This window comes from Protopterus annectens, chromosome 12.part0 (assembly GCF_019279795.1).
Source record: "Protopterus annectens isolate FY-2018-M chromosome 12.part0, PAN1.0, whole genome shotgun sequence".
NCBI lineage: Eukaryota > Metazoa > Chordata > Ceratodontiformes > Protopteridae > Protopterus > Protopterus annectens.
Window position 1 is genome coordinate 149777474 of NC_056746.1, and position 16790 is coordinate 149794263.

General features: G+C 37.2%; 1 protein-coding gene across 3 annotated transcripts in view; it reads right to left on the bottom strand.

Moving 5' to 3' along the window:
- Positions 1–13342, bottom strand: part of NTAN1 (N-terminal asparagine amidase) — a 371301-nt gene extending 357959 nt beyond the window's left edge. For 2 of the 3 annotated variants that reach the window (XM_044089177.1, XM_044089175.1), the window contains exon 1: positions 13199–13342. In XM_044089177.1, coding sequence (XP_043945112.1) covers positions 13199–13279 — 81 coding nt within the window. In that variant the 5' untranslated portion in view covers positions 13280–13342. The other variant, XM_044089176.1, reaches the window with a different exon arrangement.
- Between the last annotated feature and the right edge of the window lie 3448 nt (positions 13343–16790).

The following is a 16790-nucleotide window of genomic DNA, read 5'->3' on the forward strand; positions in this document are numbered from 1 at the left end:
ACCCTGGCAAAATACAAAGGCATGTTCACAAATACATTTCCAAACCTCCCTCTATCACTGCATCATGGGATCTTACCCAACCTCTACTATTTTTTTTTTTTTATATATTTAGGCCCTTGTAAAGACCATTTTATTTTCTTGATGTAAACATTCAGGATTACAAACAGCTTTAAAGCCATGGCAGATTTTATGTGGGTTACCAAATACTATTCTCTCAACTACTGACAAAAAATGTAGTCCACATTAATACTAATCTTGAGACTGGTTAAAGGTATTATTTAATAAATATTTGCAATGTAATGCACCATTTTAGTGTGTTCCATCCAAAATACCCTTTTCTCTCGTCCATAAGTCCTAGTCAAGGATGGATTTCTAATTCCTCAAAGTCATAGGACTTTCAGTAAATCTTTCTCACAACTGACCCCAACTACTTCTCATACCACTCAGCTATTAATTTCAAATTAGTTTTATTCTCAAACCTAAACTACATAATTGGATACTTAATCTGCACATAGTGCGAGATCCTGGGGTATCTTCTTTCATGAATGAGCATTTGAATATTCTGTCACAATCTCAAAAAATACCATTTTAATCCTGATGCAAGAAAGGTACCATTCAATGTCATATACATGGTTTCTTAACTGGAAAATTAGTACTTAAGAAATGTAAACTGAATGACAAGTGCTGTAAGGGAGAAAATATTGAGAAACTGGAGCTAAAAAATGTTCGACTAAAAGGCTAACAGACTTAAATGAGTTAAAGAAATTCACAAATATATGGAGACCCCATTATTATGGTTAGAAGCAGAATATATTGCAAAATATTTATAAAAGACGCATTATCTTCCAAAGATTATTAAGGTATCCAATCAAAATAATTTTACCCATCGTACCTCAATAAGTTATAAGGCATATACCAATGCTAATGAAATATGAAACAGCTTACTTCTTTATTCAAGGCAATTTATCCCATACTACTGATTGAAATGAATGATGGCTTTACAGTCAGTTCTCTCAATTGTCTTTTTGACACCCTCACTTGTAAATAAAAGTTTAGCCAACCTGTTAAATGAAATGTTACCGGCTACTTTTTTTCCCTTAAACTAAGCAAGTTAGCTCATTCTGATAGATACATTACAAATTATAGAAAAACTCTAGATTTCCAAACATCTGTTGAAGTCTAACAGTTCATTCCCAAAATAAGGCTTTTTGACATATTTAAGTCAAACAAAACAACTTCTTTCAAAACCAAACCCAGTTCTGAGTAGTAGAAAACCATAGGCTAATCATTTTAATATCAAAATCAGTTACCCATATTTGAACATAGTAGGTTTTACCCCCATCAGACTAGCATCAGACCTTAAATATTTGAGACTACATTCCCCAGATCATAACTCAAGTCAAATAAAAATAATATTTATAATCCCAGAAAAAATGTTTGGAATTGATATTATGAGATGGAATGACATTACTTTTATTTTAACGTTATCAACTTAAAAATTAGCATTTCCCTGATTCCACTTTTTTTGTTAGAATTCACTTTGCCAGTGTCTGTTGAATGTCTAATTATTTTTTTAAAAATTTTATATGTAAATAATTATGATTTTATTACCTCCAAAACCTTCCACAAATTATGCCAAAAGCTGGCTTTGATGAAATATCTAGTGGCCTTAAAATCCTTAATTTTGATGTACCTTACTTAACTTGGTAAAACAGTAAAGCTATTTCAAATTATTTCTCGACAATTGTATGCTAAATTTGGGTTTACATGTTATAAATGTTTAGAGTATATCCTTTTATTTTCCCTACTTTTTATCAAAATTAAATTTACAAAAAATAAGCTTCCTTCTTGTATTAAGAGTCTAGTTTATGCCTTTCAGATATTTATAATTCTTATCATTTTATCCTATTAGTATTTTCAACACACTGCCCAAAGCTAAATATATTTAAATAAACTCTTCTGTTTCCAGCAAATACTTTTCTTTGTTAGACATACTGCATACTTGAGATTTTCTTTCTGTTATTTTTTTTTTCAATCTCTAATTTATGTTTTGAAAAATGACTCCCTCTAGCCTGGGATCATGTTTAAATATCATGTATGCCACTCTACCAAAACCAGATTGTTTAGTCCTTTCTCAAAAGGTGAAACTATCTGTAGTTAGCTCAACCTTAGACAATTTACAACTTTCAGTCTATCAAAAATATATTTTCTACATGCTATCACATGAGATAAACACGATTCTAATCAGTTCCCACAGTGGAAGAAAGGTGGGAGGAAAACCATTACAACAATTTTAAACATACTTCTTTATACTTGGTTTATGCCTTTCTAAGACTTCTCTTTTTGTTCTTCGACTACAGATGGTTTCTAAAAAGTACATCCCAATACTGAGACAGAAAGACCCATATGTTGGCAATTTTGTTTTTTCAATGTGGAAGACTGTCATTAAAAAACAATGACAATTTTTCTGACCTTATTGCATTAAACTGACCTCAACCCTTACTGAGAGATATGAACAGTGTTTCAGACTCAAGAGTGCTCCTCTATAGCCAGCTTTGTATCAAAAAGGGATAAAGCCCCGATTACACGACAGACAACCAGACTTCTAATAGTGGCTCAGGTAACTATAAGAGCTGGCAGGGAAGGATAGCATTGGCCAGCCACTGTCATCTTTCCCAAAATTACACCACTGTAAGAAAGTCCTTCTATATTGCAGAGCTTATAAATAAAGGAATTGTGTCTAGATCAATGAATGTCACTGTCCCCCTTTACTTAGCCCTCATTAAGCGAATATTGAATACAATGCCCCCTTTTGGTGTGTATCTGTCCAGACACATGCAACAACTGAAATGCCCAGAATGATAACCTTACTAAAATGATACAATGCCTAAACAATATGCCTTACACGGACTGAAGCAAAGCCCTGTCACTATACTCCGAATCCTGAAGACTGCTACGAGATGACCTTTGGCACACAAGGCACTCTCAGACCCAGTACTGATGGACTTTACTGCATGCCAGCAAGTCAAACTGTATCAGAAATACTCGGTCTGGTGATATAAATCTCTTCTGCAACATTCAAGGCATCAGATAGAAAAAGGCTACAACAAGCCTACAGACTCTTGCATCATCTGGGACAATCCTCTTGATCACCACAGGGCTTGTGGTTTGCTCCTCTTCTTGGGATTAGTGCTAATGTTTTTCTTCTGATGAGAGAAGAAGCAAAGGAGCACTGTATCCCAGCAGCATGGAACTGTGGTGAGACCAGAAACAGAACTAGTACTAGCCAGGCAGTAGCCTTTCAGGTGACTTCCCCTCATTACATCACACCTGACAAGCTAATGCTTTCTTTTCAGTAAGTACTGCTTGATTTGCTGCTATGTAACCCAACTTCAGAATATCTGCCTAAATAGTTTATCCAGAAATCTTCAGGGTCTACTTATTACTTTCCCCTCAAGTGTCTGGCAGTGCCTTGTACAGTCGCAGACACCTTGAGTTGACAATTATCCTGTAAAAGCACCCTTGAAATTTCACCAGTACCTGGTTCCTCACAGGACGGCTAATTTGTAGTGACAAGCGCTGCCCTCAGAGATGCAAACTAGATACTCCTCATATTACTTTATGTTCTCATTACAACTGTATAATCAATAAGAAAAGGGTCTGTTGTCATGGATGTGGACTTTCCCACCATCTCTTTTACCAGCTTGGTGGATATGGGCATCCTGAGACAATGCAGAAATTGCTTCATGTTTACTGACAAATAGTTAATTCCCAAACAAACTGATATGGTATGCAAGAGATGTATTTACACAATGTCACTATAGGCAAAGCTCTCACACAAAAACACTCAATATCAGTTAGGATGCCAGTAGTACACACGCTGCACCCATCAAAACACAATTCAAAGCAGACACAGAGATCCACATATATTGAGGCACTTGAATGTAACCTTCCTAAACCCCAAATACCCTCAGCAGTTCCGAATGCACTCTTTCAAAACAACACCCACATCAACACATATAGCCACACCTCATGGAGCCTCTACTTCTTAGCCCATAATGCTAGCCACCAAACAATCCAACATTCTGGTCACTGGAGACTCCCGTGTAAGACACACTTGTCCCTCTCGCCAGATTAAGTAAGGAAAAAGTCAGTGTCAGTTGCTTATCAGGGGCCAGGATCTGTCACATTACTCACGCACTCAGGTCACTGGATCACAAGTACCAGTATGAGTCAGTCATAGTTCATGTGGACGCAAATGCCCTGAGACTTACCTCCCTAGACTGTGGATACATTCAGGCCAATAAAGCCAACCTCGACTAGCTGTGGACATGCATGCTTCTGTACTCTTATGTGTTTGGGATTCCAAAACATGTGTTAATATCTCTTCTCTCGTTTCCATCTGCATACTCGTCCACATCAAAACATGGCCATAAAATGTCAAAAGAAACATCCCCTCCTTTCTGAAAAAGGAACACGATTGTATCATAACAGATGACAACAGCTCACAAGACAGGGATGTAGCAAAAGAACAGTGGAAACCCGCTAAATCACCTGATGCCCTACATTTGTTTAACCTGAGATGATTAGCAAGAAAAGCTACTGTTGTTGTCTTTTGGCTTTTCCCGGTTAGGGGTCATCACAGAGGAACTCCGGTCCGCTAACGATTGGCAGTAGATTTTCACGAACGCCGAGGTGCCAGCTCGACATTCAACCTTCAACGAAGGCATGCCCATTTACGCATGTCTTTCGAATGCCCACCCAACTGCAGGGAGGACATGCAGACTCCACACAGAAGGTAGTCCCTGCACTCCAGCCGAGAATCGAACGGGAGAACCTCTTGCTGTGAGGCAACAACGCTACCGCTGCACCACCGCGGGAAAAGCAACTACTACGTTAATTATATGTTAATTGCTACATTATAAAGCCAGGCAAAATGCATTTCTGTACAATCCTAAATCCTACTGAACTAAAATGAAGTCTCTACCTGATAAAAAGATTTCCTCCTGCAGTTTAAAACCTTACTTCACATACAATCTCCACTTCCCTCTTAGACTCAGCCATGGAATACAGAACTATTTCATTGCTCAACTGCCCCCAGCTATTTTTCAAAATGTTTTTCAGTTACAAACTAGACTTCAACCCACCTGCTAATCTTTCAAACTTTTTTTACAATTTTGGGAATACTTTAGTTCCCTTAATAATGTTAATTCTTGGTTGAATGTAGAGTTAAAATTTTCCTATCGAATGGGCAAGAACATTAAAGACTTCTTGGTAAAGAGTAGATTTAACTTTCCAACAGTATTGATACCATATGGTATAAAGAGAATAGGAACACAGCAGTGTGGCAAATGTAAAGCATGCCAGTTTGTCATTTCTAGTTTTCCTCATATTAATAACATTCCCTTTGAAGTGAAAGACAACTTTAATTGTAATTCAGATGGTGTCATCTATGCACTTAGCTGCCCCTGTAAGAAATTTTATATAGGGGAAACAAAAAGAGCATTTAAAGTAAGACTTCTAGAACATGCAAATGACATAAAAAATAAGAAAGAAGAAAGTCCTGTTGCCATACACTTTTTAAATTTTCATAACAGTGACAGTAAGGGGTTGAAGGGATGTGTTTTAGAACAAATTAAACATCATAATAATGCAAGTGACAATATTAAACAGTGCTTGCAACATAAGGAAGCTGTGTATATTTTAAAATTTAAAACACTATACCCATTTGGTTTGAATGAAGATTTTAACTGGAAGTTGCTGCTAAATTGAATATAATCATGCAATTTAATTAATTGTTTAATTAAGCTTGTTGATTAAGTATTTTTGTATATATATGGTTAGTATATGTGTGTTATTTGTACTCCTTGAAGGCTGTGGCCGAGACGTCAGAGAACTTTATTTAATAAACTACTTTTGGTGGATCCCTCTTTGTTGGTTGTTCGCTTAAAATGAAGTCTCTACCTGATAAAAAGATTTCCTCCTGCAGTTTAAAACCTTACTTCACATACAATCTCCACTTCCCTCAGACTCAGCCATGGAATACAGAACTATTTCATTGCTCAACTGCCCCCAGCTATTTTTCAAAATGTTTTTCAGTTCCAAACTAGACTTCAACCCACCTGCTAATCTTTCAAAATTTTATTTTAGAACCATCTCTGTTACAGCCAATCACACTGATCACTAATGCCTACATTAAACCCCATGTGGATTCCAAACTGCATGCAATGCTACCACAGCAGCACTGTTTCAGGGAACTGATCACAGTTTCTTAATTATGGATAACGGATTACTCAATGGTGCACTCTACAGACTTCAAAAGGGCTTTTAATCAAGCTGTGTATTCTTACTACTTAAAAAACATAGCAAAAAAGCATTCCTCTGTTAATGCTCTAATGCCCTTCATTGTTTCAATAAGCAACTGTTCAACTGTTACTATGATGTCTCAGCACAGTAATGTCACATCTACTTCCAGCAACTCAAACCAATTACTTTTTGGTAACACACAAATGATCCTCCAAGAGCCCTACCAGCATTAACGTATTTAATTATTTTTATTTATTGAGATTTGTTTAGTGGGAAAGTCCACTGGGTCAGAAACCCATTTTCAGTGCGTCTATATCACATTATCGGAGATGAAAAATGTCAAATGCTCAAAAGAGCGAAAATAGAGAAACTCGAACTCTGCATTGTGGGGGGGCTGCGCCTCCCACACCCCCCAGCTAAATATATATTCCAACTCCGAGATCGCACTACAGTGAGGAAAGGGCAAATATCTCAATCTTCACTGTACTGCGATCTCAAAAACAAAACTTTAGAGTTTTCAGCACTTTCTCTGTTTTCACATTCGACATTTTCAGTTTACGATAATGTGATATAGATCCTTTTCAGTGGAGGGCTGGGGAGAAAAGCTCCACAATGAGTAATATAACATCAGATGACAGAAGATGCATAGTTATAGAATTTTAGAAAAGAATGAATTTAAATTATACAAAAAGATATAGACAATTATCACATCATAGCACACTTTTTTGCAAATAATGTAGCACCTTCTAGTCAACATAAAGGTGAAGGTAAAGACATTTTGTAGAAAAAAAATGACATTTCATTCAATTAAGTACATTGCCTTAAAAACTGAGATGTACACTAGTACCCACTCATTTGAGATTTTTTATATACACACATTTACACACACATATACACACACACACACACACACACACACACACACACACACACACACACATACTTTTTTTTTTTTTTTTTTAACCAGGGAATGAGTTAGGGAGAAATAGTAGGTGGAAAACCTAAATCTTTTCAGCTTGATAATCAATCAGTATTAAGAAGGGGTCTCACATCATCTGCTATTCAAGCAGCACTCCGGAATAAGTTTAACAAACTCTTCAGTTATTAGCTGCTGCTTGAGGTCACGTGTGTCTATGTACCCAGCTATGGACAAAAGCTGTTATGCCTTCATTTACACCTCTCTCTGAAGTTATTTAATTCTGTCATGGGGTACAGTGCCAAATGTTTTATCTAGGTCAAGGTAGACTACATGGGCAAATAAACCATTATCTAGTGTAGCAGTCACAGTTTCAGAGAAACATACAAAGACAAGGATACAAGATCTTCTACCTTTACAAAATCATACTGGCACAGGTTATAGAGAACAGGGTTTCCCATGACTGCCTGGATAAATTTCCCGAGGATTCCATCCATCATCTTGTTAAATATACATTTAGAAAGATGATCAGTCTGTAATCAGCAGAGTCTAAGAAGGGTCTCGTGTGTGGACTGGGGACTAAAATAAAAAAGTCTCCTTCCTGATAACACAGACATAACCATTTTCTAATGTCCTTTTAAGAATGTGCATAAGGAATACTCTAGGCTATTTCTGATTACACTAATTGGGCTTCCTAGTAGATCACCTCATCCCATGGATCTGGTGTTTCTGATCACCAAGGAAAGGGGTAATCATTTCAAATGTAATTTTGGGTGGGATCATGCTGCACACAGGAAGAGTGGCTACGGTCCCCCTTTCTTGCCATCTGTAAGCCTGTGTGTTAGTTACAGATATTGGTTCTGTTATTGTGATGTACGACTACATTCTTGTTCCGTTTTCTTTGTTATCTCAGATGCGTTTAAAGAAGGCTTTATCATTGTTACCTGACCTGACGGCAAGTCTGTTGCTGCCACTGCCCTCACACTTCAAACTTGCAGACTGACTATTGATTACACTGTAAACGTGGGGCCCTCCTACCAAAAAAAATTCCTGCTCTTCAGCATCCGCACTAGGAAGTCACACAGTGCTATGACTAGGTAATCACTGTAAATGTATACAAAATTCATATAAACCTATACTGCACGGAGCGATGCAACACGGAAACAAATTAAAAATATGCACTTTATACTCATTTTTCATCAGTACACTTTGAGTCTCGCTTTTTCCTGGCACTTGACCATCATCGCACCCGACGCTCCACCACCATGAAGGTGGTGAGTTCACACAGTGGCTTGGAGTTTTTTTTGGAGATGAGCCCATCTGGGCTACTTGGGCCACTGGCAAACATCATCTCCAGACTAAACTCCGGAGGTGGTTCCCAATATATGTGCTCTGATTCAAACTATCACAGGGATTACATTCAGGATCATTGTTTGTCTAGACTCTAGGTCTTATCACTTCAGTCTGAGGGAAGTGACCCAACCAGGAAAACAAAACTCCAAACAACAATTCTGCACAGGTCACAAAGGCATGTAAAAACAATCCACCAAGACAAGGACTGGAATAATAAAATGAAGCCCCACCCTGAGCACCCCCATTGGAGGTATACCAAACACAATCCACCAGGAAGAGACCCAAGGACAAACCCAAGACATGAAGGGGGTTAAATCTTTAAGCATACCTGCAAATGCAAGGGATCCTATAGAATGAGCTAAAGGTTGTTGCAGACAATAGGGAACTCTAGCCTACCCTGCTTAGCTTGCCACCACTGCAACCCTCACCATAACAGCAGTGGCAGCTGGTGACTTCAAATCAAAGGAGGGCTGCAGGAGACAGCTGAATGGGTTGGGCCAATGGGAAGGGGTGTAGCCAACTAGAAAGTGGCAGAGCTATGGTCAAAAACATGAAAACTGGGACTTTAATTAAATATGCTGCCCTGGATGCCAAACTGTCATTATGAGAGTCCAATCAAGACAAAATGAAGTGTAGAAGAAAAAAATATTTCAATGCATTGGCTGCATGACAGCTTACTTAATATCTAGATGGAAACAAAAAGGTTGTGAGGCATGACAAATTTAATTACCTTTGAAATACATTACTGGAATGTCAGTCAAAATCAAGTATACAAAAACAAGCAGCACTCAACTCAAACCACTTCTCCTTGTACAGCAGTTCTAATTATAATTTATATTCATTAGCCTTATAAAAGTACCAAGTAGCATGCTGAAAGTAGCAATCTCTGTGATACCCCCACTTGTAAAAATGTTTTTTATCCAAAAAAAGACTGCTGCCTAAGCCTGACAACAGCTATCTACTTGTTTCATGGGGAAAACATGATCAAAGTAAAAAATGAACAGCAAACGAAACAAGCTCAAGATAAATTGCTTAAAGGATTACTGCACAGATTATGGACCACACATAACAGACCAGCATTCTGTTTAGTTTACGGGTAAAGCCTGCAAAGATGACTGCAAGTCTCCAACAAATGTAATGAGCTTCTGAAAATACTGTAATCCTGTCCTTTATTAAAATTTCTGTCATATGCATTTCAACACCTAAGGCTTATATGCTATCTAGTTAATGTAAATATTCTCTGCATGGCAACAACAAAAAGGCTTTCAATATTGGTAATTCTTGAACAGTATGCTTATTAAAGTTTACTTGCATCTTACAGTCTCAGACAAGTTCACCTGATGGTCATTAAAGCATTGCTACTTAAATGTAGAGCAATAGGCACTGCAACGACATGCATTTTCTGAATAAGAAGCATAAATCAACAATATAAAAATATGACAGGAAACCAGAACATTCTGCAAAATCAAGGACAGATGAAAAGCCACTGTAGTACTTGTGTCTACCTTGGATGGGGGGATACTCTGCACACTTACACTGCATAACTGCTCCTTGCCTTGCTTGGACATATCCAGAGTCACTACGTGGGGAGTGGGGTGCTACAAGTATGTCACAATTTGAAATGTCTCTGACGGTGATGGCACTGACACATTTGTCATGCCTCTCAGCCTCAGAGCAAGAAATCGGGACAAAGCCATAAACAGAAGTGGGACAAAGGCCCAAAAATAAGGACAATTTTTAAATATTGCTCTTATAAACTTAGAAAGATAATAGAACAGTAGGTCTTGCATTTGTATGAATTTTCTGAAGGGTATGAAATCTAAAACTCAAATGTCTGTCATTATTTTCTAACTTTAATGATTTTCCACTAATTTTCCAGAAAACCACAATTTTATGAAAAACGGACCAAAAATGTGATGCAAAAATATAAAATAGCCACACAATACAGCTGGGAACCTGTCAAAGAAGAGACACTTTTTTAATATTAGTACTGTTAACTTGCGCAACTGACAAAATAAGAGAATCTACATGCATTTCTGAAATGAAAAGTAATCTATGACAGGTAGTTTACAATAACAGATGAAAAGACATAAAGCCGAAGGACGGTAGTTCATTTTCTGCAGACACAGACAGTGTTAGAGTCAAGAATATGACTGGAAAGTTCATTTCGTTTGCTGGTGAGGCAAATCTGAAAGGGCATTTTTTCCTTGCACAATACACATGGAAAACAGATTCTAAACCCTAAAATTATTTAAAAATTACACTTTATGCTATATACACAAAACTGTCTGGAGGAAAGTGGGCAGCCCGTAATCCCCTGTAGTTACTGCAATTCATTTTTCACATTACACAGACTTCAATGTGGCAATGAAAGAAATATGTCTACAATCATAAATCTTGCTAGCAGATGCCAGACGTGTGTGGAGGAAGGGCTTACGTTCAGAAATTAGTTTTACTTTTTCAGTCTCCAATACCTGCTTTATCTAACCCTTCCCAGCACTCAATGTGTGTAAGGGAAAAATGACCAGACCTCCTTATGTTGCAGAAATGTTCTTATTTTCAGACCTGATTTACTTCTGCACATTATGGAATTAGTTTTGGAGATCTGTCTCCATTTTCAGGCTTGATTTACCCCTTTAAACAACTTTATGAATCACCCCCGTCATCACACGTGGATTTTGAAGCTGTCTAGTACACAAAAAACACACTACAAGACCAACAGTTTGAAAAAAAGAAGGAACGTGCCTTACATTTCCGTTTTCAGAAGCAAAAATAAATGACCTAGTCTTGTAGAATTTTGCAATACTGTTCATTAAAGTCTACAGATTTTACACTGCCTCTGTGATAATGTACTTACACATTCTTCCATCACTTTTATTACTCTGTTATAAAAGTATTTCCATGTAGGATCCCCATTCTTACTGGAAAAGGAAAGAATTGTATATTATACCATGACCCCCCAAAACGTGCACGCTGATTGGCCAGCATGCACATTGTAAATCGAGTTATACTAATGGAAAAAGGTCCGGTTGCCCGGACTTTTTTCCATTAGTATAACTCTACTGTCTCGCTATGTTAAATGGGTTTAACAAATAATCAACGGAGATCTCCGTTGCTTATTTTAAAGCTGTCTCGCTATGCTAAACCCATTTAACATAGCGAGACAGGTTTTAAAAAAAAAGCAACGGAGAAAGCAAGATCTCCGTTGCTTTTTCTGTTCGCTATGTTAAATGGGTTTAACATAGCGAGACAGTAAAACAAGCAACGGACATCTCCGTTGCTTATTTTAAACTGTCTCGCTATGTTAAACCCATAGCGAAACAGAAAAAGCAACGGAGATCTTGCTTTCTCCTGCTTTGCCCACAACTCTGATGTACTGTGCAGGCGCAGTACATCAGAACTGCCGGATGCCAGACATCTGCGGAAGGGCAGTAAACAGGCATTATACTATGCCATTATTTAAGAAAAGTAATAGTTTCTTTTCTTAAATAATGTCATATATAGCAATAACCACTTCTGGGTGTGGGTAATGCTGTATTTACCACGGTTGGCTTTGTTTGGTCCCTCGGGCTTCGCCTTCGGGACCAAACCACGCCAACCGTGGGTAAATCCAGCATTACCCACACCCAGGCGTGGGTTATTGCTATATTATTTGGCATTTACATTACATGCTAATTATATGACCAGATTTTGTCTGGCTGTAACATTTCAAGGGTCTTTGTGTTTTCATAATACATATATATATATATATATATATATATATATATATATATACACACACACACACACACACACAGATTTGTTTACCAGGGCAGTGCACTAATTTCAATGGACCATTTACAGGAACAGCCCAGGTAAAAAGGATCACATAACGAAACAAAACATATTTGCAGATACATGGATATGCATGCTAAAAAAACACATATTTACAGATACAATAATATGCTACATTTAGTTCAAGAAGCAGATTACAAGTTTTTTTTCCGCAGGTTGATATTGGATGGGAAAACACTCTATCACAGGCGGGCGCACACACAACACGCATATTTATTAAAGAAATTTCAAGAAGCCCTGATCTATTTACCAACATATTTTTGGGGCACAAAGGTAAACTAGAGGCTCGGACCACTAAGCAAAAATCCACGAGGGTGAACATGCAGACTCTGATATACACAGACGCATTTGCATTCATATAAAACATATACTCTGCCTTTGTTTGTAAAATTATAAAATAGATGGATATGTATATATTAATACATGTGTACATCACGTAACCTAAAAGTTTTAAACCTCTCGTTTTCTTACCGTCATGCCCGTGGAAAGAATGACACTCCGCATCTTGTATAATTTCATAACAGGTGTAACAAACGAAGACGGGCTCATTCCCTGTGCCCCTTTACAATGGGCTACAACTGACCAAATCAATTGTGCCCGCGACAGAACATTTGCGTATGAAACTGTAAAACCAGCGCCCTGCCTTTACCCACTTTACTAATATTTATTGCTTGGACCTACAAACTATGACAGTTGCCTTCCTGCATTCACATGAATTTAATTTGTGTTTCGAATGGACTTTAATTCGTCGTGCAACACAGGGGACGTAACTTTATGTACGTGTCTTACCTGGAAGTGCGGATAAGTGTTTAAAAAGTCTACAGTATCACAGGGCAATACTGCTCTGCTGCCATTGACAAGTAAAGGCATTTTAGGCGAACTTGTTGTAGGAACCCGCTGTGCAGAATTTCCTTCCTATTTCGTAAACATTTAACGCATGAAGCGGTGCATTCCGGGATATGTAGTTTTGACGTCAATTTCTACGTAGCTGGTAGTTACTTCTCTGCTTAAGAAAGCTAGGAAATATATTAAAAACACAAAATATTATGGAAAGGAACAACCCTAACGTCCATGTTGTGTTTAAATATTACTCTTAATTCACTCAAAATATTACATGAATATATTTTTTTCTGAAAATTAAGTGTGAAACTCTTTAATATTTGGCATCATAGTTCTGTATTGTCGTGTATTATAGACCTACTGTAATCCTGAATGATTCACCCAAAATTCAAAAATGCTTTTAGGAGGGACAGAGCAAAAATATGCGAGATAGCGGGAAAGTGCTTACAAAATCAGGGATAACTCAAGTGGTAATACTTGAGATTCATTTGAGTTTGCAGACCGCCAAACACTGGAAATGCTTCCATTTCGCCTTTCCAAGAATTCTAGACAAAGCCAAAATAAAAATAATAATAACCCAGATTAGGGACAGATTTTAAATGTTTTTCTTATAAGCTTATAAAGTTACTTGAATAGCAAGGTTTCCATTAGCATGCATTTTTTGATGAATACTTTAGTGTTTCTCCAAATCTGTCTTACTGCAACAGGGAGGGTATTGAAAGCAATCATTTCACAGTACTTCCCAGAGTTGCCACATACAAAACACTTAAACTAGTAAGGTGATAAAGAATTTCGATGTAGTGACAATGTGACATACTATCAAGTCACACTGAAAGTGCTACACAAGCAAGTTATGAAAGTTGGCTTTTCACATTTGACTGTGAATGTCTGGATGGTTGGGGTATTGACAACAGTTAGTATAGGTATGTACTCATGATATTAAACAAAGACTAGAATTGCCATTATTGTATCCTAATACCCCTCATGGATGTGCAGTAGTGAGGCTTGCCCAAATCTTTCCCACCACCTAACACCCGGTAATGCGTAAGAATAATAATGAACATTCATGGAGATTACCTCACCAGCTTCATTAATATTTATTAGGTAAGCCATATGTTTGCATACAAACAACCAGGTGTGGTTTTCTACGAAAGGTTGTGTTACACTATAAGATTAAGATCAAGGTGATTGTGGAGAAGGGGGCTGCCACTACAGATCCTAGAAGTCACCAGTCTAACCCCCAATTGAATAGGCTTTAAAGATACCTACAATGTAACTGCCACAGTAACTCACACACACTTACTTTGCAACAGCATGGGCTTGTTTATTCACAATGTCAGTTAAGATTGTATCTAGATTGGTTTTACATGTACTGAATTACTTGCTCAAGCAAATATTGGGGTTGCACCAGTTATTTAAATGATTTTCTATTTGTTAAGACATTGTGGTTCTTCATCGTAATGAATTTATCATATTTTTTATCCCTTACTTAATACTGATGCCTTGTAAACACTTGGACATGGTTATCCTGTATTTGTGGCCCTGGTGCACCCTATCTATCCTTCAGATAATTGGCAGCCTCCTTGTCTAACATTTAAAATGTTGCAAAATGCGATGTTGCTTTTAGTTTGTGATAATTTATTCCATTCTACTAAAAACAGAATCTTGTGATATCTTTTCGTTTAATCTAGTAGGAGGTTTGAGTCAAATGACACATTTAAATTTTTTGATAGAGTGAATGCCACATTAATAGATTATCTAGGGCTGTGCATAATTTCTTGTGCATATAGTTTGTAGATTAGTATATGTATTAATTTTGAGTGTGGAGCAGATTGGCTTCTTAATGCCATCAGATTTTTAGCATCATTTTTATAAGTGAAAGTCAGACTATTTCCTGCAGCACAAAGTTTTTGACACCCACTTTGTCTGCAAATAAAACTAACAGGTGAATAAATTGTTAAATTTGAGCAGAACTAAGAACCACATGCATTGTTTAGTGGGTATTTTAACCATGACATTCCAATATTCAAAACTGGCAAATCTGCATGTCAGTTAAGCATCATTTGCATATGACATCGCTGTCATTTGACATATCAATCAAACAGACCACACCCACATCTGTGGAGTCCAACCATGAAGGGTACTAGGATACAGTTATGCCCTAGAATCACTGCTGGTGTATCCTTTCTTTCTGTCTGTTGCATCCTTTCAATATCCATGCTTTCATAATAACAATTCCATCCCTGTTTTCTTGCCATATGTTATCTTTAACAATGCTTATAGTACTCCCATTAATATGAGCAATCTTTCCTACTAAGGGCTAATAACTGTGGACATTTAAGCCAGCATTTGAATATTATGACTGTCATTCCCCTAAACAATGTGTTTGCAGCCCTTTGTTAAGTCTCTTCTCTATGACATAACCTTAGTAGGTGTATATCAAAGAAAGGAGAATGTGAAAGCTGATTGCTCCTGCAGTGAGGGTAGTCAAAGATACCTGCAAGCCATTAACAGGGAGCACTTCTCAGTGCTCATCCTTGCATCGCTAGGGTGTGTGCATGTAATCTTGTAGGCCCTTACACTGTTTACATTCCCTGCACTCAGTGCAGCTTTTAGTATTCAGGAATGCTAATGCTCTGTGACCTCATTTGCATAATCACAGTGCTAACAGGACTGATTTTGCATAATAAATACAAGTAATGGCGCAGCTAATCTTATTATATTGCGCTGGACAGAATGTTTTGAAATAAAGCTCAATACTGCAAGTAAAACAAGACTTTGCAATATTTATCTATTTTCCACACTGCTGTAGTGTCAAGGTATGTTACTATTTCTTAAGTAATGCTTTTACTTTAACATTAAAAGATGGAGTGCATTAATCACTGAAAAGCATTTCTATCATTTCAGATTTATTTACGTTTCTCTCTTCCTCTTGCCATAACCAATTCTAAAATTATGGAAAAATTGCTACAAAATGCTACATGACCAGTTTATTATTAATATTTTATTTTGCATGTTATATTTTCAGACTTACTGCAATTTATTGTACTGAAAGTATGTAGTAAGGTTTAGAGTTTTTATCTGTCTAAGCTGGGAAAGAAAAAAAGTGTTGTTTTTGTATTTCTACATGACCAAACTCCACAGTAATGGATATGGTAGTTGCAACATTTTGGTGTTACTTTTGTAATGCTGGATTTATATTGCTAATGTATCACTGTATTATAAATTTTACACCTCGGTTATATCCATTACCAAAGTGTTATAAGATCTGTGCTCATAAATGAGTTTTATGTATACTTCTTTTTTGTTGTGAGGGGGTGGGGGCATTGGTGGATGTATTGGGTGGGATTGTTGGGGGATTGGGGTTGACTGGGGTGTTGGTGAGGGGATTCAGGATGATTGAGAGGCTAACTTTTGTGTAGTCATAAGTGAGCACTTAGACACATAGAAATTATTTGTGTGCATGTTGGTTGCATACAGTCTCACAGAAATGAGCTCACAGCCATCTTGTATGTTCATAGGTTCATAGGTAGGTACTAGG